Source organism: Myotis myotis, unplaced genomic scaffold (assembly GCF_014108235.1).
Source record: "Myotis myotis isolate mMyoMyo1 unplaced genomic scaffold, mMyoMyo1.p scaffold_m19_p_7, whole genome shotgun sequence".
NCBI classification, from domain to species: Eukaryota; Metazoa; Chordata; class Mammalia; order Chiroptera; family Vespertilionidae; genus Myotis; species Myotis myotis.
Genome location: NW_023416379.1, coordinates 11,402,210 through 11,428,134, shown reverse-complemented (window position 1 = coordinate 11,428,134; position 25,925 = coordinate 11,402,210). Strand labels below are relative to the sequence as shown.

The 25,925-nt window shown below is 39.2% G+C and overlaps 2 protein-coding genes across 4 annotated transcripts in view; one reads left to right on the top strand and one right to left on the bottom strand.

Annotated features, from left to right (window-relative positions):
* The first annotated feature begins 3,425 nt into the window (after window positions 1-3,425).
* Window positions 3,426-11,264, top strand: FAM162B (family with sequence similarity 162 member B). 3 transcript variants are annotated; one of them, XM_036318476.1, is made up of 5 exons: window positions 3,426-3,661; window positions 3,779-3,890; window positions 7,982-8,090; window positions 8,298-8,383; window positions 11,090-11,264. In XM_036318476.1, exons 1-5 carry the CDS (start codon window positions 3,490-3,492, stop codon window positions 11,094-11,096), a joined length of 486 nt encoding a protein of 161 aa, XP_036174369.1. In that variant the 5' UTR covers window positions 3,426-3,489; the 3' UTR covers window positions 11,097-11,264. The 3 variants fall into 3 exon arrangements, with proteins under 3 accessions (XP_036174369.1, XP_036174370.1, XP_036174368.1); XM_036318477.1 differs by having other exon boundaries at window positions 7,963-8,090; XM_036318475.1 differs by lacking the exon at window positions 8,298-8,383.
* A 2,470-nt stretch (window positions 11,265-13,734) lies between these two features.
* Window positions 13,735-25,925, bottom strand: part of KPNA5 (karyopherin subunit alpha 5) — a 43,155-nt gene continuing 30,964 nt past the window's right edge. Inside the window, exons 11-14 of the mRNA XM_036318284.1 lie at window positions 25,632-25,757; window positions 24,613-24,740; window positions 19,890-20,068; window positions 13,735-16,711 (exon numbers count right to left, since the gene is read on the bottom strand). Coding sequence (XP_036174177.1) covers window positions 16,524-16,711; window positions 19,890-20,068; window positions 24,613-24,740; window positions 25,632-25,757 — 621 coding nt within the window. The 3' untranslated portion in view covers window positions 13,735-16,523. The remainder of the gene's footprint in view (window positions 16,712-19,889; window positions 20,069-24,612; window positions 24,741-25,631; window positions 25,758-25,925) is intronic.

Sequence of the window (25,925 nt, the reverse complement as noted above, 5' to 3'; positions counted from 1 at the left end):
CACTGCCTTGGTCTGGCGCCCCCACTCACATACTCCACCATCCTGCCGCAGCCGATGTCCGCCATGTTCCGTGCTCTGCTGCCTGCTGCCAATGCCGCTATGTTCTGCACGCACCCCCCTGGTGGTCAGTGCACGTCATAGCGACCGGTTGTTCAGCTGTTCTGCCGTTCAGTCTATTTGCATATTAGGGTTTTATATATATACTAGTAGATGGTTGAGAGAGAATAAAAGACTAAACTACAGCAATGAAAATGGTAATTAAGAGAATAACATGAAGAGCTGATGTAGGAGCTCATTCGTGGTTTTGGAGATGTCATGTTGAGCTTTTGCTAGTGTACAATGCCTATGCTTAGTACCTAGTGAGTAATTGGCTCTCACCTAGACCACCCATTGGTAAAGTTGCCCCAAGCACTGGAGACCACTGTGAGCTGTGTCTGCAGGTAAACTGCCACTTTAAAACCTTCCCTACAGAGAGACTACTCAGGGTTTGGGAAACAAGTTAGTTAAGGTCCCCCCAGCCCCTCCTTTAGGAGCAGGCATTTCCTGGTGAGGGACTATCCCAGTGAGACTGGGAGCTTCTCAAGGACAGCTCTGTAGCAATCTTTGCATTTCCTGTCCAGCACACAGTAGCTTTTAAAAATAAAAAATAATAATAGCTTGAAAATGATCCACACTTTCCATTCAGCCTCCATAATGACTTTATATAAAATATATTCCTGGTTACAACAGTATATCTTAGGAAGTAACTAATAAACTGTAAGAAATGGAAGCATAAACCATTCTAACCAAAAACAAAGCTTGAAGGAACAAAACTGAAAATACATATACAAATCAGATGAGTCCTAGGGCTGAAAAACAATACAGTCCAGAATGGTTAAACTGAAAACACCATGGATTAATAAACTTTGTGAGGGGCAAGGATTTTTGTGTGTTTACCTGCTATAACCTCTGAGCCTAGAACAGTGGCCCGGCACACAGGGGACACTCAATGCTATCCCGGAAAGAAGGAAGGAAGGAAGGAAGGAAGGAAGGAAGGAAGGAAGGAAGGAAGGAAGGGAGGGAGGGAGGGAGGGAGGGAGGGAGGGAGGGAGGGAGGGAGGGAGGGAGGGAGGGAGGAAGGGAGGGAGACAGACAATTAGCTTTTTTTTTGGATTCGAAGTTGATTTGAGTCTTTTTTATTATTATTATTTGTTCCAGTTCTAGAACCAAAGAAAACATCTCTCATGCATATGGAAGTAATTTTTTATGTGGAACACTGCCAAAGAGTGATATTTTAATCCCATCAGGAATAGAGAATAGAATGGAAATTGTTCTTTCTCTCATGACATAAGCCCTTATTCTCTTGCCTGTCCTGCAATGCTAGGAAACTTGAGATAGAAAAATCGTGTGTAGATGCCTGACATTCTGTTCTCTCCAGGGAAATAAACTTATTTAGCTAACTTAGTATTCCTTGGTGAGCTATCAATGATTGGTTGTTTGGCAGAGATGTTTTTCTCTAGCTCTATGGCTATGACATGACAAAAAATAAAATATTTAAAAAAAAACCACAATTGAATAACGGGAGAATTGTCAAGTAGCATATTCCTGAGACAATCAAATGTTATGTCTGGCCGCGTTCTTTGCCAGGCGGGAATGCACTCAGTTCATGCATTCACTCAGTTCCTGTGCAGCACATCACACATTTTCAGTCTTAAACCAGCCCAGGTGGAGGCTTCTGAAGATGTGTATGCATGAATGCATTTATTTAACAAATACTTATTTAGTATCTACTAAATGCCAAATTCCCAGCTATCTCCTGGGGACATAGTGGTGAATAAGACAGAATCCTTACAGGAGATTTCATGAATTAAAATGCCTTTTTGTTGTGGGACTTAGTTAAACAAAAAATGTGAAGGGAAAGAAACCATAACGTTTTCTGAAGTGCTATTTCCTGCCGGCACATGTTCAAGGGGTATCCCTAATCGTCCTTTCTAAATAGCTTCCACCCCACCCCTGCAGCGTTTTCTTTTTTAATCCTGCTTTTTTTTTCTTCCTACTAATCCCTCCTTGACATTGTTCACGGTTCTATCCAGCTCTCAGAGGTAGCCGATATAGTAGGTTTTTTGTAGGCATGGCAAGAATGAACACCAGAGATAGAAATCCTTGTTTTACAAGTGAGACCAAGAGTAGTGACTTAAATGATTTGCACATGATTGTACAACTCTTAACTCAGAAATCAGGGATTTAAACCTTGATATGAAGACAAAGCCCATGATATATATGTGTGTGTGTGTGTGTGTGTGTGTGTGTGTGTGTGTATAATTTCAGAGAGGAAAGGACGGGGAGAGAGAGATAGAAACATCAATGATGAGAGAGTCATTGATCAGCTGCCTCCTGCACACCTCCAAGCCTGCAACCTGGGCATATGCCCTGACCGGGAATCAAACCATGACCTCCTGGTTCATAGGTTGACGCTCAACCACTGAGTCAGGCCCGCTGGGCAAAGCCCGTGTTCTTTCTACAATGATTCCTCTACATGTGTATTTCTTTACAGAGATATGACTCTGTCTTCTTTTGTTAAATACAGTTATGGGAAAGACACTTGGAGGTGCAGAGATCTTGCCTTCAAGAGCCTGACAATCTGGTTATCAAGGGAAAAAAGATCTGGCGATCCAAGTGAAGTGTAAGGCAATGTCGAGGTATGAAAGGAACCTCAGAGACTGAGCAAGAGGAGGCGAGCCGGGCCTGGTCTGGGTCTGCAGAGCGGGCTGGGTCTGCTGTCCCTGGAATATGAGTAAAATAAGTAAATTCCTCCAGAGTGACAGCTTTCCTACAGCGCTTTTCGGAGTCCCTGCTCCCATTTGGACACAGGGAACCTTAGGTTCTCCCTGCTTTTCGCAGAGGGAAGATGGTGGAAGGTAAAAGAAAGACGCATTTTGAAGAAAGCTTGGAGAGTCTGTGGTCTTACTAAGAAATGAAGAGGTGGAGAAAAACTTTGCAACAACTGGGGTCGTTTTGCCTAGAAAAAAGGAAAAGCCTGGGGGGGGGGGAGTGAGCAGCTAAAAGCAGAATCAGAAGTTTGTCGATGTCCTCACACTTATCTGAGAAGCGTTTGAAGTGTCCTGCACTTGAAGGAGGGGGTTAGATTTATCCTCTTGGAAACCAAAACGTGGAACCAAAGGGTGCAAACCGGATGGAAACACGTTTCTACTCAAATACAGAGAAAGGCGTGCCTGTACAGTGAGTCGCTGGAAACTGCCTAGGTGCTGAGAGCTTTGGGGGGCGGGCTGCAGAGGGAACGTGCGCTGGGGTCGCACTGCCCAGGCTCGGTCGCCGCCGGGGCGGGGCCTGCGAGCCGAGAGGACGCGCGTCAGAGGTCCCAGCTGCGTCCGGCTCCCCTGGGAGCGCGGGGCGGGGGGGTGGGAGGGGGGGAGGGGGGGCGAGAAGATCGGGTGCAGGAGCTCGCGCTCAGGCTAGACCCGCGGCTGCAGGCGGGGAGCAGGGCGCACGATGCTCGCGACCGCCGGGAGCCTCCTGCGCCTCCGTCCCGGGCGCATCCTCCGCTGCGCCCCCGGGGCGCCTCGAGAAGCCGCCCGACGGTCGGTCGCGCTTCTCCGGCCCCAGGGTCTCCCCCGATTCTCTAGCGGCGGGACCCCCGGCGGCTCTGGGCCCCAGGGTCCGGGTGAGTGAGGGGTGGGGATGGCCTGGGAGGGAGAGGGCTGCGGGCGGGCGGGCGGGCGGGGAGCCGGGCTGGGGTGCCGGCGCGCTGACCCGCGGTGCGGGGCTCTCTCTTTGGCAGCCGGGAAGGTTCACAGGGTCCCCGCCGAGCACAAGCCTTCCCAATTCGACAAGAAAATCCTGCTGTGGACCGGGCGCTTCAAAGCGATGGAGGACATTCCGCCTCTGATCCCGTGAGTGTGTTCGGGGCCGCGGGTGGTGTTTCCCGCGTCGGGGAAAGCCGTCCGGCCGGGACTCCAGGGTGCGGGGCCCATCCACTCCCCGACCCGGGCGCACGGGGCGGAGGCGGCCGCAGTGCCACAGTGCTCTGCGGGAACACCCGCCACCTTCAGCCGTTTACCCAGGCCCCCCTCGCGGCTAGAGGTCAAGGTCCTTGGCTGTACGTGGGCAGCTAAGCTTACGGGGAGCTTGCAGAAGCTGCGTGAAACCCCAGGAGTTAGTGGGCACCTCCCCAAGCTCAGGCCCCCGCCCGCAGCGAGCTCCAGCCCCGAGGCAGAGGAGCTTTGAGGCCCAACAGGAGGCGCAGTCCTCGCGGGCACCCCGGGGGGCTACCGGGGCGCCCGGGTCGGCTCCCTGCCAAACTCAAGGAAGGATCATGCCCGGGTGTTGGCTGGAGAATCTCCGGGAAGAAGCGGCATGCGAGCGACCTCCTCTTGTGGGTGGGAGACGCCTGGCGTGGTGGTGGCTTTACACCCCTCTGAGCAGCGGGTGTAGTCAGGCTAGGCTCCCCCGAGCATCGCTGGCCCCTGCGCCATCCCAAACCCACCCAAAAGCTTCGGTAAATGATCAAACAAGCTGACAACTTCACCCCCAGGGTAAATGTAACCTGTAAAAAATATTCATTTTTTTAATAAGATCAGTTTATTTTCTTTTTTAAAAAAAATATTTTTATTGATTTCAGAGAGGAAGGGAGAGAGAGAGAGATGGAAACATCAGTGATGAGAGAGAATCATTGATCGACTGCCTCACGCCCCCCACTAGGGCTCGAGCCCACAACCCGGACATGTACCCTTGACTGGAATCAACTGGGACCTTTCAGTCCGCAGGCCCACGCTCTACCCACTGAACCAAACCAGCCAGGGCCGTACAGAACATTCTCCCTGCAGTTTCAGTTCATGCAAAGCCCAAAAAAACTTCCCAGCATTTTTGCAAGAGAGTGGGTAAAAGGGAAAGAAGGAAACTAAGAATAAAATCAATCTAATATGTTTAAACTGATTTGAAAGATAGACTAGACTAGAGCTATAATGTCAAATAAGGACGTTAGATGTTCTGTATATTATCTTTATGCAAGATGGTCAATGCCTGTTGGAATAAAGAATGAAACCTGGGCCTACATCTTGTTCTGCACATACTACCCACACTTTTATTGCTTGTTAATTTACTAGTTACCAAAAGCATCATCATTAAATGAAAAAATAAAACGTGTTGGGATATGTGCGCTCAATAATGAATGCTCAAAGATTCCTTGCTTGGGTCAAATTATTTAATGAGGAATGGACTTGGAATTTGAAATAACATAGAATTTGAAATCTGTTCTAAGCATTTATTTTTCCACAGAGACGTATTTAAATAATATAAAACACATTTTCTTTGAGATTTATACACCCCAAACTGCAGGCAGCCCAAAGCATAATTTAGCTTCAGCAAATCTAAAACATTACCCTCACTTTTTAATTTTAATTTTTATTTTTGGGAGGGTTTTGAGTTGTAGTGCTGCAACAAGTAATCAAGAATGTAAAGAACCGGTGTTATTGTAAATTAATGCTTGTCAAGAGATTCTAGGCTCAGCATTGAATTAAAATAGTTGTAAGTGTAAAGAGTCCCATTTTACAGAAATAATTTTATTTCCCCAGGATTACAGTTAAAAGTAGTTTTATAAACAGGGAAGTTTTAGTTTGAACAAGATGCCTATGAAAAGTATTATGGTTTTGGGTTGGGAACATGAAATGTTTGAATTGGTTTCATTTTACTATTTTCTATAGTTTTTTAAAAGTATTGTTACTTAGGAGGGATACATCTCCTCTGCTAACTGTTAGACTTACAGTGTAAGCAGCGTTCAGTTTTTATGCTCTTAAGGAACATATAATTACCAAGTTTGTACCAGACACTAACGAAATTTAATAATAACTGTACTTTTTCTTGTTCCTTCAGTGTTAAACTAATTTGGCATAGTAGATGAAAGTCAGATGAATGGATGAAAAAGATCAGATCTATTAGGTTCCATCTGGACAACAGTCAACAACAAATATAATCTAATAATGTCTTTATATTCACCTGTTTGCAGCTAACATCTTAAAACTTATATTAATCTGCCTAAAATCTAAGGCTAACAGGCTTGGTATTGGTTTTCTGTGCTCTTTCAAGTAGTGGAAAAGTTTTTAAGAGAAACTGCATCTTGTCTGTATGAAAAAAAATTTTTAATGTAACTGCGTTAGATAAGAAAGAATACTGTTGAATACATTCTCAAGAACCACTTTTTAATTTTATGCATTTATAAACTGCTACTTCATATTATTATGAATTGTTAAAGTTGATCTATAATAATAAAAACATAATATGCTAATTAGACCAGACAGCCAAACAACCTTCCAGATGTCATTCGGACGTCCTTCCAGACAAAGCCACGGCAGGGGGGGCAAGGCAGAGGCAGTTAGGGGCAATCAGGCAGGCAGGCAGGCGAGCGGTTAGGAGCCAGCAGTCCTGGATTGCAAGGGGGATGTCTGACTGCCAGTTTAGGCCTGATCCACCAGCAGTCAGACATCCCCCGAAGGGTCCCGGATTGCAAGAGGGTGCAGGCTGGGCTGAGGGAACCCCCCACCCACCCCCCAACCCACATGCACAAATTTTGTGCACTGGTCTGTAGTTTCAATATAAAAGGCCTACAGGCAAGATTATTTTTGTAACACTACTTTGTGAGTAGTATATCTAAAATTTTCGACAACTTGCATCAACTTTATTAATGAATAAGAGTACTCAGTTTTCAAGTAAGCATATAACATTTCAGAATGATAATAAGAAATGAAGATATCTTTTCTCTTTTCTTTGACAAATTATTATGATTTTAATCATTTCTTTTGAAAACTTCATACAAAAGCCATGAAGGAAAAACCTTTCCTCTATAGTTATTCTCCCAAAAATATAAAATATAACATTATGATAGTCATCTCACAAAACGTATCATAGTCTCTTTAATTGGGATAGGATAGGAGGTGGCAAGAAGAGATTGGGAAGCCAGTAAAAAAAACCAAAAAGCCAAAATGATGAAAATGAGTTTTAAAAAACAGTCTGTTTAAGACTGAAAACAAAGGCCACTTAATAACACAAGGACCAAATGAACACGATTTAGGCATACAGACACTTTAATTCTTACCTTTACTCCCCCCCACACACACACACACATACACACACACATACCCACACGCGCGCACACACACACACACACACACACACCACCAATGGAAAAAATAAAAGGATGGAGAGTCAGGCCACAATCTCTAGTAGTTATATTTTGAGCAATTAGAAACGAAATTGCCGGAGTTCTTGTCCCAGCATCAAGAAGGGTTCAGGAATCTGGAAAAGGGGCTGTGCGTAGATGACATAGGAATCCAGAGACTAATAGAGAGTCCGGAGACGAGATATAATTTTGAAAGGCATTGGGGGTCAGAGGACCTTTAGCTAAAGGAACTGAAGAGTGCCTCCTTAATTAGGACCCTTGCTTTTATTAACGCAATTTGTCCTAAGGCAAGGTGGAGATAATACACTTCAAAGGGTAAGGTTTCAAAGGGTACAGAAGCATTGTCAGTTTGGGAAATAGCCTACGGCTGTTCAGGTGTTTGGCCAGTAGGAGGCAATAACATGTAGATTAAGATGCCCTTTAACTGTCTGGCAGCCACAATCAGTTTCCTATTCAGGTTTGGGGAAGTGCCTTTAGCCATTCCCAACAGGTGACTACATGTGTGACTCAACCCTGTTGAGTCCCCAAGTCTCATCAACCTTTTGATGAAACTCTTGAAATTATGGCATGCTGGAACTGGTCTACGGCAGAAATACTACACTTTGGCTTCTAGTGGCTAACATTAGTTAACACCTAAATAAATGCCTGTTAATTTAAAATTGGTAAGACATAGCATTTGGAAGTCTTTCACATCTAGATTTGCATTCAGGGAAAGCTTTCGGAATGTTTACATTACAAATCATCGTCTATTATGCCGTCACAAAGTCATAGTGCTTTAATATAATTAACAGGATACTTACCTTAATGCAGGCGAGAAATGATAGATGCCGCAAGAAACAAGGCTCGAGTGAAAGCCTGTTACATAATGATCGGACTCACAATTATCGCCTGCTTTGCAGTGATAGCGTCAGCCAAAAGGGTGAGTACCTCTTTACGGTAAAGGTAGACTTTAGAATAAAAGACAGAAGTACCCCATGTTTTCACTTAGGACTATGGGGGGAAAATAGACTGTAAATTTTAAGGTATTTTATGAGTTTTGTTCTCAATTTAGGGATTATTGCTGTTCTTTCAATGTAAGAATAATTTGGTCTCAGACACTTTGAGCCACCCACATTTATCTGTCTAGACTGGAAACAAACTTCTTCGTGGAAATTGGAGTCAACAGCTTAACTATCTGAGCAGGAGGGACAAAAGCTTGTTTCCATTTGTAAGGTAAACAAAAACAAAACAGAACAGTACATTACCTGGTTAAAATCTTCACAAGAACTTTATCCAGACCAGATCATTCCTTAAACACTGAAGTCAGTTGGCTGTCGTAGAATCATGAAGTAGTTAGAAATGCAAAAGTTGGAAGTGATCACCAAGGCTATTTGCCTATATCGTGTATCTGAGCCTTTTTCTTGCCATCTTCAATATGTAGTGTCTAGAGAGAAATTAAGAACTAATTACTTGCTAATTTTGTCCCTTGCTTCCCCAAATCCTTCCATCTGCTGATCACTTTTTATCATGAAGAGCAGCCCCACACATCCCTATGAGTCTTCTCCCGTCTTAATTACTCTATCCCTAAAGCTTCCCTCTGTTTGGAGCTCTCCTCTGGACACCCTCCAGTTTATTCGTGTCTCTATTCATTGTGGCACCTGAAAATAAGCCCATTAGAGCATGATTATAACTTTCTTGTTCATGAACATCGTGTTTTACTGGCACAGTTAGAGTTGGAACTAGATTTTGACAGCCACGTCACACATACTCGTTTGCTTGGATCCATACATCTTCAGTCCCCGAGCAAGTTTAGCCAATGCCTAAAGAATGCTCATTTAGAATAGTAATCCTGCCTCGTCTTATGATTCTGTTCTTCTTTACTTCCCAGGTTTTCAAGAGTATTTGAGTCCACTAATTCCCATATAGACTAGGGCCTCTAAGCTTACTGATGTTCATGTCCATTCATTGCTATTATTCTATCTTGGGAAAAACTTATGCTTTGAAATTATTCTCATCAAATGGAACATTTCTCAAATATTTGCAGGGCTGAACACTTAAACATAGAAATAAAGAAATTTGGTCATCTCTTGTTTTCAACCTATTCTTGATAAAATGACCGGCCACCACATTGATGATTTTCTCATTCCTAAACCACAGATTGGAACTTGACACCCCCACCCCCTGGTTTCATACCATATTCACTTTGTTCATTATACTTCATCTGCATTGTTTCCCCACCCCCAGTTTTTAATACATCAAACTCCACCCTGTAGGCTTTCCTTCCTTTCCCTGTTCTTGCCATAGATGGCTTCTTCTTTCTCCTTAGAGAAAGTTTCGCTGACCACCCCATCTCTAATGGCCTCTCCCGGTACTCACTATTTTATCATCTTTCCAGGTGCTCATGAGTAAGCCATCAATCCTGCAGGTTCTACTTTAAAATATATGCACACCTGGACCAGTCCTCACCATCTGTCCTGATATCACCCTGGTCTGAGATAGCCAGCATCTGTTGCCTAGGTGATTGCAGTATCTTCTGAAATGGTCTCGCTGCTGTCCCTCTTGCCTCTTCAATTCACCTTTCATTTTTAGTCATTAATGCTAGTCCCTTAACCAAGATTGAGGCAGATGGAGGTGGAGAAAAGGTCAGCAATTTGAAATATATTTGGGGAGGTACAAAGAAGAGAACTTTATGGTAAATTCAGTGAGAAGAGGAGAGAAAATGGAAGAAACCCAAAAGCCCAGATTTCTGCCTTGAACAACTAGATGGATGGTGATGCATTGCTGAGATGTGTAATGCTGGGGAAAGAACTGGTAGGCATGGCAGTCCTCTGTTTTGGATATATTAACTGTGAGATGCGTCTTAGACACCCACCAATGTCAAACTGTTATTTATTCTGCTAAGAACATTGTATGTTCGTCTGAGGAACTATAGCTTTTCTCACTTCTGAAAAAGCTGTCATAACTTCAAATATAGCCCCTACTCTCAGTGTATCTATTTTCAATCCACCTATTATGAATGTATGTTGGAACTTCTGACTCTATTCTCTGTGTCTCTTTTTTTATTATATTTTTTGTATCTTTATCTCTGTGCTGCATTTAGATGATTATTTCCTCAGATCTATTTTCTAGCTAGAGTTTTGACTTCCTAAACATGATGCTGATTAACTTTTCTTTTCACAGGTGATACACCCCCATAAGTTTTTGCCAAGTAGATAAATGCCTACTTTCTTTGCCAATTTCTCTTGCTGGTGAGAGCTGTTTTATTTATTTTTCTTTCTTTATTTTTTTCTTTACTTTTTTATTGACTTCAGAGAGGGAGGGAGAGGGAGAAATAGAAACATCGATGAGAGAGAATCATTGATTGGTTGCCTTCTGCATGCCCCCTACTGGGGACCTAGCTGGCAACCAGGGCATGTGCTCTTGACCACAATTGAACCCGGGACCCTTCAGTTCCCAGGCTGATGCTTTACCAACTGAGCCAAACTGGCCAGGGCTGGTGAGAGATGTTTTAGTAATTTCGTAGGGATACCTTTTCCTAATAACTCCAACTTTTTATTGCTAGCTCAACTCTATGCCCACGATCCAAATCCTGGACTTGCCTGTTGGTAAGAGGCTAAACTCCAAGCCCACAGCTTTTGAAGCAAATATTTTTTCCTAATGACCCCCACAATGAAACCATTTTCTTCTATCCTGTTTTCAATCCTTCTCATTCCCCACCAGTTCATGCCTTTTGAATTCTGTTCATTTCTCTTTATTTATTTTGAACTAATATTTTTGTTGCTTTTTATCCAAAATATATGTGCTTACCAAGAGAGGATGGGGCACATTTCTGACATTGTGACTAGTGTTTTACTTTACTTTTCTCCTTTTCACAAAATCTCTTCTATATATCTAACACACAAGTTCTTTCCGGGTACAATGCTTTGCTTTTTTTTTCAGGCTGTAGAAAGACATGAATCTTTAACAAGTTGGAACCTGGCAAAGAAAGCTAAGTGGCGTGAAGAAGCTGCGTTGGCTGCACAGGCTAAGGCTAAATGATACTCTAAGTGATGAAGTGTTCATCAGACCATTACCACTACTATCAGCAACAATAAAAGATAAAATAGAATATTTGACAAAATATTTGGGTTTTGTGGGTTTTTTTGTGGCAAGTGTTGACGAGTATGTGGAAAAAAAGAAACCTTTGGTCACTGTTGGTGGGATTGTAAATTGGTACAGCCACTATGGAAAACAGTTTGGAAGATCTTCAAAAGATTAGAACTAGAACTACCATATGACGCTGCAATTCTACTTGTGGACATTTAACCTAAGAAAATGAAAACACTAATTTGAAAAGATACATGTACCCTTATGTTCACTGCAGCATTATTAACAGCACTATTTACAATGCCAAGATATGGAAGCAAGGTAGGTGTCTATAAATAGATGAATAAAGCTCTAGCCAGTTTTGCTTAGTGGATAGAGCATTGGCCTGTGGACTGAAGGAGCCAGGGGTCGATTCTGGTCAAGGACACATGCCCGGGTGTGGGCTCGATCCCCACTAAGGAGCATGCAAGAGGCAGCCAATCATTGATTCTTTCTCATCATTGATGTTTCTATCTCTCCCTCTCCCTTCCTCTCTGAAATCAATAAAAAAATAGAAATAGTTGAATAAAGATATCTAAAAATACAGGGTGGGGCAAAAGTAGGTTTACTATTGTTCATATGGAAACTAATACAATAATTAATACATAATAATACAAGAATAAACTTTGTTTTGTGTACTCACAACTGTAAATCTACTTTTGCCCCACCCTGTATATATAATAGAATATTACTCAACAATATGAAATCTTGCCATTTGTGACGACATGGATGGACTTAGGGAATATTATGCTAAGTGAAGTAACTCAGAGAAAGGCAAAGACTATATTATTTCACTTATATGGGGGATCTAAAAATATAAAAACAAACAAACAAAACAAAACCAGACTCATAGAAACAGAGAACAAACCGATGGTTGCCAGAGGGAGATGGGTGAAAACGGTGAAGGGAAAACAATGTTTTTGTTTACTTTTTTCCCCTTTTAAAGGGACCAGTAGAACGCTACTGCATACTGAAGTCTTACTTTTTGACCTGTACATTGTTCCTTCATACATTTTCAGTAACTCATTTGCCCCTGAATTTCAGACTGCCTTACTGGGTACAGCATACCCTAAAAATAACTGATCCAATTACTTTCACTGCTCTGTGATCAACAGTTTCAAATGCTGAAGGAAATGAAGCCACCCAATGAAAAAACAGTGGTGAAAGAAGATAAAAGCACTAGGTTGTGCGGGGGGGGGGGGGGGGGGGGGGGGGCGGGGCAGGGGGGGCTAGGCTTGGCTACTGTGTGACCTTATGTTCCAGAGTGAGTAAGAAAGTTAAACCCTCTGATTTCTATTTATTAAGTTTAAAACTTTATTCTTTAGATAAATGCATTGTACTGCATTAAATAACAGAAAAGGAAAAATCTCAATTAAACCTGTGAATGTCCAGTAGTTGCCATGGCTTGAGATACAAAAATATATTAGACATTTTCCTTATTAGAGCAAAATTTATAGATTCTAAAATAAAAGCAACATACAGCTTCAATCAGATATACAACGAACAAGTCTTATTGGTTTTAGAAAGTGGATGGAATTTTAATCAACGAGGGCATCTGATTTTGCTGTGCTACGAATACACATATAATCTAAGTGAGAACAAATGAAATAGACATATGTAAATGCAATTGTAAAATAGTATTTTATTATTTTTAATAGAGTGCTGTAACATTTCATAATATTGCATACTGCTCAAATGTTGTTTTATTTAGTTAGCTAACATTATCCCTGCCTCATCCCACTCCCCAATCAGAACTTAAAGATATGTTATCCTTTTAGAGCCCTACATAACGGCTCCTAATATGTCACATTATATGAAACAATAATGCTATGAACTAAAATGAGTAAAGGTTAACAATACTTGGATTTCAGTTTCACACAGCAGCCAGTAGATTGCTGAGTTTAGAACAGCAACCAAAATCCACTAAGACTTTTTTATGTTATAACATTTTTTCCATAATGTTCCTTCATAAGAGAAGAAAAATATGAAGGCAAAGGTAATGCTTCTTTTAGTCCTTTATCAAACATATCAAGCTTTAACTGCAAATAGGTTTTACAGTTACCAAATGATATGTTATTTCTATGCCAGCAAGTTTTATTACTATAGGTCCGGTGCACGAAATTCGTGCATGGTGGGGAGGGTCCCTCAGCCCGGCCTGCAACGACGCCAGCGTCCCATGCCCAAGTCTCTGGCCAGAGGCCCCTCCCTCTGCACCTCCGGGGCATGGGATGCTGGGCCCTCAGTCCCTCCCTCTACTTGGCCGGAGCACGGGACACTGGGCTCGCATCGCCAGGCTCGCGTCACCAGAGTGACACCGCCAGCATCCCCTCACCCCCCACCATTGGCACCGCCATCTTTGTTGTGGAGTGATGGTTAATTTGCATATTACTCTTTCATTAGATAGCATTATTACTAGAGGCCCGAAGCACAAAATTCATGCGAGGGGCTTGGCCCTTGCAGCCCCGGCTTCGTTCGGCTGTCTGGTCTAATTAGCATATTACGTTTTTTTTATTATAAAAAAAAACTTTTTTTTTTTGCTTTCTTGTTCCAGTGCTACCAGTAAGAGAACAAAATGACACTAAGAATTAAGTCCTAGGAACACACCTTTAAAAATAAAACTTATAGTAAAAAAAAACAAATAATAAAACAGTCCAGTGACTCAAGTACTTACAAATATACAACAGTAAGCAAAATTGCATAGATTAACTATTAAAAATTCAAATTCAGACAAAACAAAACACCGAATTTTCTGCAATAAATGTAAAGGACTCTTTCAAGTATTATATTAATTTCTGCATTAATGTTGCATGTGTTCCCCCTTTAGATGTTTTAATTTTGGGGGTGGGGCACAGATTCTCTCAGATTTAAATATAATGAATCTTAGGAAAAGAAGTTAAAACATTTTCCCCCCTATGGGTCAGTGAAGATTAATGAAAACGCATTTTGGAACACTTTAAATAGTATATTTGAAAAAAGTAGTCGTATTGAAAAATAAATTTATAAACAAAGTCTTTGCTAGTCTTGGTTCAATAGTCACCACCACACCAATAGCTGATTCCAACTATTACTATCTCTTGCATTCAAATCTAATCAAATTAATTACCCACATAACAGGTCCATGAAATTAAATATAATTTTGTATTTGAATGCTTAAAATATGGTCACATCTGTACTTAGAGATATGTTTATTTTAGTGGCAAAAAATTTGAAATCCTCCTCTGACATCATTCTATATGTGTGCATGGGCACAAACATATATATATTATTTTTCCTTCTATAAGAACTATTTGTTTGAAAGGTTTGGCTTAGAGATTTATTAATGTGATTACAGTGTCCTCAAAATAAAAGCAGGCACGGCTGGCTAGTTTATGAATTTTCCTATATTAAGTTCAATTGAATAGAAAGAGTGGAATACCCTGTCTCCTTATACTTAGAATCATCTATACAACAAAAAAAATGTTTATCTGATAAATTCACCATCAATTTGCTAATCTTTAATATACCCTGTTCTTTTGAAGATACATAATGCAAAAGAAACTTTTTATACTAAACTTCGTAACTTCTACTACAATAAGAAGGACACAAATACAATCTTCTGCTTAATATAAAAGAAGTTTGGCAGATACAGTCAGCATTTAAACACCAATTAAACCTGTACTTTATAGTTGTAGGTTTTAAGTCTCTTGCCAAAAGCTTAGTTTCATCATACATAATATACAAAGTTTCATACTATTTAAAAGTACTCATATATACATTTCCTTCTCATAACATGCCTCTGATTTCCAGCAGAAACATTATAAATGCTATCGTAAATGAAATCTTTCTTTACAGAATAGACTATGAATCATATAAAAAATGTTTCAGTTCCCATCTTAAAACAGTTGTAAGCTAATTTTTAAATAAGTATTTTAGTTATATAATTGGAAATGTAAATAGCCTGCATATAACTATAAATGGAAAAGCTGAGTTCAACAGTACCATGTCTGCGTAAACTTTACCAAGTATAGTACTGTGAGAATAACACACAGACACATACATATATATTTACCCACACATAAATATATATAACTTTTCTGTTGAAACTTTTTTAAAAGTTTCAGTTTGAAGAGGTTTTGCCTTTAATACATAAAACACACATTATATTGACCAATCTGATATAAATGAAATGTAATACACTGATTGATAACACAGCAGTATGAAACTCTGAATATTAAAAATATCCTAATGCAGATTTCAACTATATTAAAGAATCCTTATCAATTTTCATAAATATCATCTTTTCGTGTCCAAACATTAAGTATATTGACTAGCACATATCAAGGTGACTTCTTCAGGATAATTTCGCCACTAATACACAGAAAATGAAACTTCAATTACTGCTGTGAAAAATCAGAGAAAGAATATATAGTATTATTTTTGCTATCAGCACCACTTTAGACTGATGCTGGCATTCCTTAAAATTATGCTTTTTTAAATAAAGTGAAAAATTATAAAACATTATTTCAAAAATGGTAGCATATTTGGTCAAAATACAAAATATGTTAATACAATAGCATTTATATGTTAAAAACACAAATATTTAATGTGTGATCATTTTAATGTGTTCAACATGAAGAACAGCTTCTCTCCACAATTGCCACATTTTAATTATCAATATTTCTTGTGTTTTATAAATAAATGTTACAGCTTTTTCTGATGCAATTTATTTTTGCAAAGTATAACCTCCAGCACAGTGATTTATAATTTAAGGTAATAGATTATTTTCACATTTTAATTTAGCTTTTATACTAATGCTTCTGACGTGTTTTTGCTTTAAGATAGAGGTAGATTTAGTAGAGATTGGGCCTGTCAGACTTGCTGCCACAATGCAATTCTAACTACCTGGACTGCTAATATGCAGTTTTCAAGAATGCTAGAAAAAAAATTCAGAACCATATGTAATACCTTACCAAAGTTCTCCTTTCAAGCTTAAGTTATTAAATAACTTCATAATGTATTTAATTGCTCATGAATAGATTAAGGAACAGATAAAACAATAAAATACATATATACAGGCACAGCAAAATAAAAACAAAACTATACTGAGAGGTTGCAGCTGACTAGAAACTTTTGTTTTGTTTGCTTTTAAAAGTGCATCAACTCCTTTTCCGTTCTACATAAGAACATATCAAACATTCCTACTGACATGGTAACAAAGAGGAGCTATCGGAAGCTACCCTTTTTAGCGTTAATTCTTTCCTCCACCAAGTTAAAGTTGAAACCCTTCCATTGGTGCTTCCTGCTGCTGAAATACAAACTGTTGCTGGTTTTCATCCACCTGAGGTACAATGGTGGGGTCGTCGTCTTCTTCACCAAAGTAATGTTCAATCAGATCAAAGGCCTTTTGGTAAATTTCTTGATTTTCATGGCTTTGTAGAAATTCAATTTTATCTAGACCTGTTATTCAAAGCATATATACATAAAATTGTTACTCAAGTTGCAACATATATTTAAACCAAAATAACCAATCAAATAACTGGTAAAGGGACTTATTTTTATCTAATTTTTGCACTTACTGATAGCCAACACTTATGCTTTTTACTTAAAAATGAGAGTATGGAGCAGTGTGCTAAGAGAGAGTAACATAGGCCTGAGGGTAAGAAGATCACAGACTCCTTTCTGCTTTGTGATTGTGTCCAAATAAGTTTAGTCACGCTCTACTTTAGTTTCTCAATCTTAAAATGACAGTTTTAGGTTATCCACAGGTCTTTTCCAGAGTAATTATGCTAAATGGAAAGCACAAAAATGAAAAGCAACAAAACAAACAAAAAAAGTAGAATGTGTGCAAACACACATTCTTGCACAGAATGAACCAGAGAGTATCAATATATAATAAATGAGTACTATTTGTAAATCCAATGTAGCTACTGTATAATTTACAACCTAAATAAATGAAACTGAAAAAGACCATTTTGATAAGAGAATCTATAGCTCACAAGAAAAAGAAATCTACACATAGGTCTGGGTAATGCTGAATATATTTATTTAATTAGACAAACCTCTTCACTTATCCAATTGCAGGATTGAAAGAATTAGCAAAGTAGCCATATCTATATACAAACATAGAATAGCCCAAAATCTTCCATAATTTGGAGCCAAAATAATGACTGTAGTAAAGAAATATTCTTAAATCAGTGATTAATATTTTATAATTATGTAATGTCTTAACCAATCACATTATATAAACTGAAATAAAAATTAATATCCCAGGTTTGGTTTAAGAATCCTATATAATAAAAGCCTAATATACTAAGTGTCTGACCATTTGTTTGATCTTTCAACAAGTCGCTATGATGCACACTGACCACCAGGGGGCAGACGCTCTGACTGGTAGGTTAGCTTGCTGCTGGGGTCCAGCCAATCAGGACTGGGCAAGATGAGCCGGACAGGGCGAGATGAGCCGGACACTCCCTGGAGCCCTCCCTGGACTCCTCCTCAGCCCCAATCATGCACCGGTGGGGTCCCTCGGCCTGGCCTACACCCTCTGGCAACCCGGGACCCCTCTGGGGATGTTGGAGAGCTGGTTTCAGCCCGATCCCCGCAGGCCAGGGCAAAGGATCCCACTGGTGCACGAATCTGTGCACTGGGCCTCTTAGTCATTTAAAAAAAAAAAAAAAAAGCTAAGCCATAGCAGTTTTGCCTCAGTGGATAGAGTGTCAGCCTGTGGACCAAAGGGTCCCAGGTTTGATTCCAGTCAAGGGCACCTGCCTTGGTTGCAGGCTCCTCTCCAGCCTGGGCCCTGGTCAGGGTACATGCAGGAGGCAACCAATCGATCACATCAATGTATCTCTCTGTCTTTCCCTCTCTTTCCCACTCTCTGGAAAAATATCCTCGGGTGAGCATTAAAAAAAAAAAATCCTATATAATAAAAGGGAAACATGCAAATTGACCCTAACAGCAGAACGACTGGGAAATACTGGTCACTATGACACACACTGACCACCAGGGGGCAGATTGCGCAATGGAGAAGCTGCCCACTGGTGGTCAGTGCGCTCCCACAGGGGGAGCTCTGCTCAGCCACAAGCCAGGCTGACAGCTGTAAGCACAGCGGTGGTGGCAGGAGCCTCTCCCGCCCCCTCAGCAGCGCTAAGGATGTCCGACTGCAGCTTAGGCCTGCTCCCCGCTGGCAAGTGGACATCCCCTGAGGACTCCCGGGCTGCCAGAGTGATGTCTGACTGCCAGCTTAGGCCTGATCCCCCGGGGAGCAGGCCTAAGCCAGCAGGTGGACATCCCCCAAGGGATCCCAGACTGCGAGAGGGCACAGGCCGAGCTGAGGGACCCCCCCAAGTGCACAAATTTTTGTGCACCGGGCCTCCAGTCATAAATAAACACTTGAATCACCATATAATATAATCACCATACAATACTTAAGACAGAAATGAATATTTAATAGAAATATATTAAAAGGAAAATAATCAACTTAGATTTATTCCTTATCCTAAAATAGATGCCATGTGAGTTCATGTAAGTTAAGTTAAATGTTAAGGTAAATGAGGCCAATCAGAAATATCTAGCCAAGCCCTGGCAGGCATGGATCAGTTGCTTGGACGCCATCCTGTGGACCAAAAGGTTGCTGGTTCCATTCCTGGTTAAGGCACATGTCTGAGGTTGTGGGCTCCATCCCAGGTAGGCAGTGTGCAGGAGGCAGCTGATCCTTGTTTTGTTCTCACACTGATGTTTTGCTCTCACATCAATATTTCTCTCACTCTCCCTCTCCCTTCCTCTCTCTCTAAAAATTAATTTTAAAAAAGAAATATTTAATTAGTAAAAAAAAAAAAAAATTCACCAAATCTCTGTAGGGGCAATGACTTTGGTAAATGTTGAAGGAATAAAAGATTAGATTGAGTCATTTATTAAATATAAATGAACATGATTTGTCTTATTAAAATAAAAAGGTAAAAAATTGGAGAAGAGCCATATTTAAGCAAACAACTGTAAAATAAAATTAATTCAAATTTTTAGCAAAGGAGAGACATATGGGTAATTGGACAAAGTATAATAAACATGCAATTCGGATGAATAAATACATCAATACATGGATAATACACACCAGCTTATACATGAAATAAAACAAAAGACACATAAAAGTAACTTATTGATACCATTCTACATCTGCTAAATCAGCAAAATCAACAAAACAAGATGTTGTAGAGTAGATTCATACAATGCCAGTGACACCACCATGTAACATATCTTTGGAAAGCAAAATAGAAAACATATCAAAAGCTTAAAAAGAAGTCTATGCGTAGAACTCAGCAATAGCATTCCTAAAAATTCATCCCAAAATATTATTTCAACAGAAAAAATTATATTTGGTAAGATGCTTATTTTAGCATATGTAAAGTGGTAAAGAAAACGGAAACAAACTAGGGATCAACCGCAAGAATATGGCTAAAACTGCACTCAATATGGCTAAAGCGACCTGCAATCTTCACTCAATATAACATTATGTGGCTATTAAAAGTGATGTTATGTAGAAATATAAAATTTCCCCAAAATGTTAAAACGTGGAACACAAATCTACATGTGCACTGCAATCACATCAATGTAATTATGTTTTTAACTGACTGCTTACCATATGCTTCTTCAATGAGAGCACAGTATGGATTAATACCCATCCCATTCTGCTTAGATTCTTGTTCTCCAAGACGTAAAATATTTTCAAGTCCATTTAAAGCCACTTGGACTATCTTAGAGTCCATAACAGTCAATAGGTCACAAAGTGGTTTAATGCAGCCTAAAGCTACCAAATACCTTCAGAGTAATTAAAAAAAAAAAGGTGGGGAGAAATAACATTGAAAAAGACTTAAATATTATTTATGACAACAACATGAAAATATTCTTTAGTGAAATGTTATATAAACAATTAAGTAAAGTATCCCTGTTAACTCAAAAATTAAAAACAATTAAATATTCACTTACACAGAAACCTGAAAATATGTTTTTACTCTCCTGTTCTCATAATTAACAATAAATGGTATTACAAATATTACAAAAATAGACATAATCTGGCACATCAACACTAAGTGGGTTAGAGGCTTGTTTGTTTTTAAGGGTGGGTCTATGTTTTTAAGGGGTCATATGAGGTGATAGGTAGAAATGAGAGGGAGGAGGGGCATCTAAAAAAAATTTCAGGAAGTTTCCCACAAATATAATCATAGCTAATGTTCTGAAACATGTTTTGTTTCAGAAGCATAGAAGCCTTCTAGGAGCAAAACGGGCCATGTTGTGAATAATTTTAATAAATAATGTTCACGAAATCATTATTATAATGCTTTGTTCTTTTCTAGTTCCTGTTAGCTCTTTTTCCATTTTCTATAATGTAAATCAAGTAACTGATTTGTTGACTTGACAAATAGTCCATTTAAACATAAAGATAAAAAAAAATAAACATGCTCTGAAGTCAGACTGCATGGTTTCAAACCCCAATTTCACTCCTTATGTGTGACTTGACTAACTGCTCTGGGCCTCAGTTTCTCCATCTTAAAATGGGGATAACAACAGTACCAAACTCAGAGGGCTGCTATGAGAATACAGTAGGCAGTCAATAAAAGTTAGTTTCAATCCTTTTTTTAAAAGTGTACATACCTTTACTGGAGCACTCACTTGCCATATACTATATTGTAACCCATCAAATATATTTGTTGAATGAATAACTATCTCACAGAATTATGAAGTAAAAGGAGATAAAAGACGTGAAAGCACCTGGTGCTCAATAACTGAAATGATTGAACACAACTGGCAACATTAAACACGCCACAGTATCAGCAGTATGTACACTAAACCTAATCTGAGATCAAGAGACCTCTTCCCATATATGTAGACTAAATGAAATGGTGAAATGGTTAGAAAAATAATAATCTCCGTTTAGATACTTGACTCATACTAATAAATTTAGGGAATAATAAATAGAATAGACATAATGGTAAAAATATATATATTTTAAAAATACAACTGTTTGAGGTGGACAAACTAACTTTGGGTCCCAAAGCAGATAAAAATCACATTAGCATTAAAAAAAAAAAAAATACAAGCCAGAACAAAAGAAAGATCTTGTTTTATTACTTCTTATATTCATGATACAAATGAAGTGAAAATATTGATTAAAGCAAATAGGTGGAATGGAAAATAAAAAGCAGAGAAGAATGTCATTAACATATAGAGATAGGAATCTGAGCAGGAGAGAAGGCAATATTAAACAATGATCTCCCAATAGGTAGACTTCAAAATCTTGTGATTTGTAAAATAGCATAGTAGCCTGACTTCTTTTATAAATTAAGAAACAAATCAAATACTCATTAGAAAATACTTTCTGGAGAACCAAGATGGCGGCATAGGTTAACGCTGGAGTTTGCTGCTTTGAACAACTACTTCAAAAGTGAAACCAAAAAACGGAAGGGACATCACCCAGAACCACAGGAACGCTGCCTGAGTGGAAGTCCTACAACTAGGAGGAAAGAGAAACGCATACGGACACTCAGAGGAGGCGCAGTGCTGAAGTCAAATTCTGAGGTGCGGAGTGCGCGGAGCGGGCTGGCGGCGGAGGGCGCGGTTGGCGTTTTCAATCGGGAGGGAGTCGCAGACTCTGAGCTCCAGATCCGGGCGAGTCTTTAGGGACCCAGACTCAAACGGGAGAAGCGGGACTGTCTGGCTTCGGTCAGAGCGAGTGCAGCTTTCTCTCTGAGCTTTGCAGCGGGTGCTGGGACTCAGAGAGGCAGAGCCCCTGGGGACAGGACTGAGAGCCGCCATAACTGCTCTCTCCGGCCCACCCTGTTGATCCTGTGCGACCCGCCCCGCCCAAGCCCTGCACACAGGCATTTGCCGGATAGCCTCAGGCAAACGCCAGATTAGCACCTCCCTAGAGGACAGAAGTTCTCTCACTGCTGACACAGCTGATTCTCATAGCCACTTGGCCTGGAGGTCAAACCCTCCCTGGAATTAGCTACAACAATCAAGATTTAACTATAAGACTGTGAACAAAGACCACTAGGGGGTGCACCAAGGAAGCATAACAAAATGCGGAGACAAAGAAACAGGACAAAATTGTCAATGGAAGATATAGAGTTCAGAACCACACTTTTAAGGTCTCTCAAGAACTGTTTAGAAGCCGTCGATAAACTTAATGAGATCTACAAGAAAACTAATAAGACCCTCGATCTTATATTGGGGAACCAACTAGAAATTAAGCATACACGGACTGAAATAACGAATATTATACAGACTCCCGACAGCAGACCAGAGGAGTGCAAGAATCAAGTCAATGATTTGAAATGCGAGGAAGCAAAAAACACCCAACCGGAAAAGCAAAATGAAAAAAGAATCCAAAAATGCGAGGATAGTGTAAGGAGCCTCTGGGACAGCTTCAAGCGTACCAACATCAGAATTATAGGGGTGCCAGAAGATGAGAGAGAGCAAGATATTGAAAACCTATTTGAAGAAATAATGACAGAAAACTTCCCCCACCTGGTGAAAGAAATGGACTTACAGGTCCAAGAAGCGCGGAGAACCCCAAACAAAAGGAATCCAAAGAGGACCACACCAAGACACATCATAATTAAAATGCCAAGAGCAAAAGATAAAGAGAGAATCTTAAAAACAGCAAGAGAAAGAAACTCAGTTACCTACAAGGGAATACCCATACGACTGTCAGCTGATTTCTCAACAGAAACTTTGCAGGCCAGAAGGGAGTGGCAAGAAATATTCAAAGGGATGAATACCAAGAACCTACAACCAAGATTACTTTATCCAGCAAAGCTATCATTTAGAATTGAAGGTCAGATAAAGAGCTTCACAGATAAGGAAAAGCTAAAGGAGTTCATCACCACCAAACCAGGATTATATGAAATGCTGAAAGGTATCCTTTAAGAAGGGGAAGAGGAAGAAAAAGGTAAAGATACAAATTATGAACAACAAATATGCATCTATCAACAAGTGAATCTAAGAATCAAGTGAATAAATAATCTGATGAACAGAATAAACTGTTGATTATAATAGAATCAGGGACATAGAAAGGGAATGGACTGACTATTCCTGGGGGGGAAAGGGGTGTGGGAGATGCGGGAAGAGACTGGACAAAAATCGTGCACCTATGGATGAGGACAGTGGGTGGGGAGTGAGGGCGGAGGGTGGGGCGGGAACTGGGATGAGGGGAGTTATGGGGGGGAAAAAAAGAGGAACAAATGTAATAATCTGAACAATAAAGATTTAATTAAAAAAAATAAATAAAAAAAATAAATAAATAAAAAAAAATAAATAAAATAAAAAAAAAAAAAAAAAAAAAAAAAAAGAAAATACTTTCTAAACAGTCACTTCGCAAACTTAAAAAGTCCTGAGTTTCTTGGAGGGATCCTCAGAACAAGAAGAGTCTGTAGGAAGTCAGGCTTTCATAGAGGTGCAAAGTGGAACTTTGCTATGCGTGGGGGGGGGGGGGGGGGGGGGGGATAAAAGCACAAGATGAAAAGAGACTTAGAAATCAATCTGATAATAAAAGTTATGATTAATACAAATAATAATAGCAGCTAATTTTAGTACAGAACATGTTTAGGTACCTTGCTAAGCACTTTAAATGTATAAACTGTATTTAATTGTCAAGATACTACTATAAGATACTATCCATTATTAAACCCATTTTAAAAATGAAGAAATTGTGGATCAGAGAAGTTAAATGACTTTATCAAGGTCACAACTTTTCTGAAGAAGCAGGATTTGAAGACAGGCTGATTTCAAAGGCCATGTACCTACCATTTGTATTGTTAGTAAAAGAAAGAAGCAAATAAACAATAAAAGGGCTAGATTTAAAAAGCTTCCATGAAGAAGAAAACTACTATAGAAAAATAAAAGATCCAATCTACAGGTAGGGCTAACAGTGATTGGAAGAGCATTATTATATAAACAAATGTCTATTTCCTATTTCAATTATAGTTTAAATAAGTAGATATTTAAATTAGCCATTTCTATATAATAAAGTTACATGTATATGACTTTAATGATCTAAGATAAATATAATGCCCATGTCAGTATATTTTGCAAATTAACATAGACTATATTTTTCAGCTTTTTAAATACTGATTTTTCGTAGTCTGACGAGAATGATGTTAATCATACTTTATATGAAAAAATTAAAACCACTATAAATAAATAACTGATATAACAAATGCTATATTTTCACATTACAAATTCTTATTAAATAGACAGAAATAATGTTTTAGTTTTATAAACAAAGAAAAAGTATGTATTTTTTAAATTTGTAAATATCTCATTTATATTTAAAAAACAATTTTTAAAAATCTGTATCATACTTTATTTGTTCTGGAGTGCCTCCTGATGTTGCATTAGTTATAGCCCAAGCTGCTTCTTTTCTGGTGCGAAACTCTGCTTTCTGAAGAATCTCAATCAAAACAGGAAAAATATTTGCATCTATAACTGACTGAAGAGAAAAAATTGTTATAGCAAAATCAATGCAAATATAGTTTTAAATATATTAGTAAGAAGAGGAATCTTGAAACTCAATGGCTTTAAAATGGCAGGCTTTTTGGAAATATTTTATTTCTAATCTTTCAACAAAAGTTTACTTACTTTCTTTTTAAGACTGGAGAATAAAGCCCTAGCCGGTTTGGTTCAGTGGGTAGAGCACCAGCCCTAAGGCTGAAAGATCCCAGGTTTGACTCCGGTCAAGAGCACATACCTCAGTTGCAGGCTCGATCCCTGGCCCTGGTTGGGCACATGTGGGAGACAACCAATTGATGTGTCTCTCTCACATCAATGTTTCTCTCTCTCATTCTCTCCTCCTGCCTTCCACTCTTTCTAAAATCAATGGAAAAATATCCTCTGGTGAGAATTAACAGAAAAACAAAGCAAAACAAAGACTGGAGAATATATTAGCAAGAATGTAAATTTTAAATATGATAAAACATAAGGCAGATGATGAATCAGGTAATTACTGACTGAAGAGTTTAATGGGGCCCTAATAGATCATTATTTAACAGTTTTGAGATCATTGTCTAACTTTTTTAAAATTAACAAAAGCAATCCCTTTTTAAAGCCTAACCATTATGTCGGGAACATGTGGGAGACAACCACATTTACACATAATTGTATATGCATATGCATATGTATATATATAATTGCTATTCCTCTTTAGAATACTATAAGTAATTATTTTAGAGGAGGAAAGGCTGTTCTTTAAAATAATTTTCAAATACTTTTCAATAATCTTTTTCAGTAACTCACTAAAATACATCACTGATAAAATGTTGACTTTTTTTCCAAACTAACTTCTGAGATCTTCCTGTTTTTCTCATATCTGAAAGGCACTTACCTGAATCTGAGCTCTATTTCCAGCAGTAATGTTAGATACAGTCCAGCAGGCTTCTTTTCTGATTGACTCCTTTAGGCTACTCAGTAAGTGTAAGAGACAGGGTAATGCAGAGCAATTCAAAATTACCTAAGACAAAAGTTAGAAATGGAAACAGTTTTATAGAAAATAAAAAACTAAACTAAACAAAAATATACTCATGAATTATTTAGAAATACAAAAACCATTCTGAAAACTTAAGAAAAAAATTCCTCTCAAAGTAAAACTTAGGCACTTGCTGTCTTCTACCGTCCCACT

Coding starts and splice junctions, on each gene's coding strand:
- FAM162B (XM_036318475.1), top strand. CDS start 3,490: ATGCTCGCGACCGCCGGGAGCCTCCTGCGCCTCCGTCCCGGGCGCATC. Junction 3,891..7,981: donor GACATTCCGCCTCTGATCCC/GTGAGTGTGTTC, acceptor ACCTTAATGCAG/GCGAGAAATGATAGATGCCG. Junction 8,091..11,089: donor TGATAGCGTCAGCCAAAAGG/GTGAGTACCTCT, acceptor TTTTTTTTTCAG/GCTGTAGAAAGACATGAATC.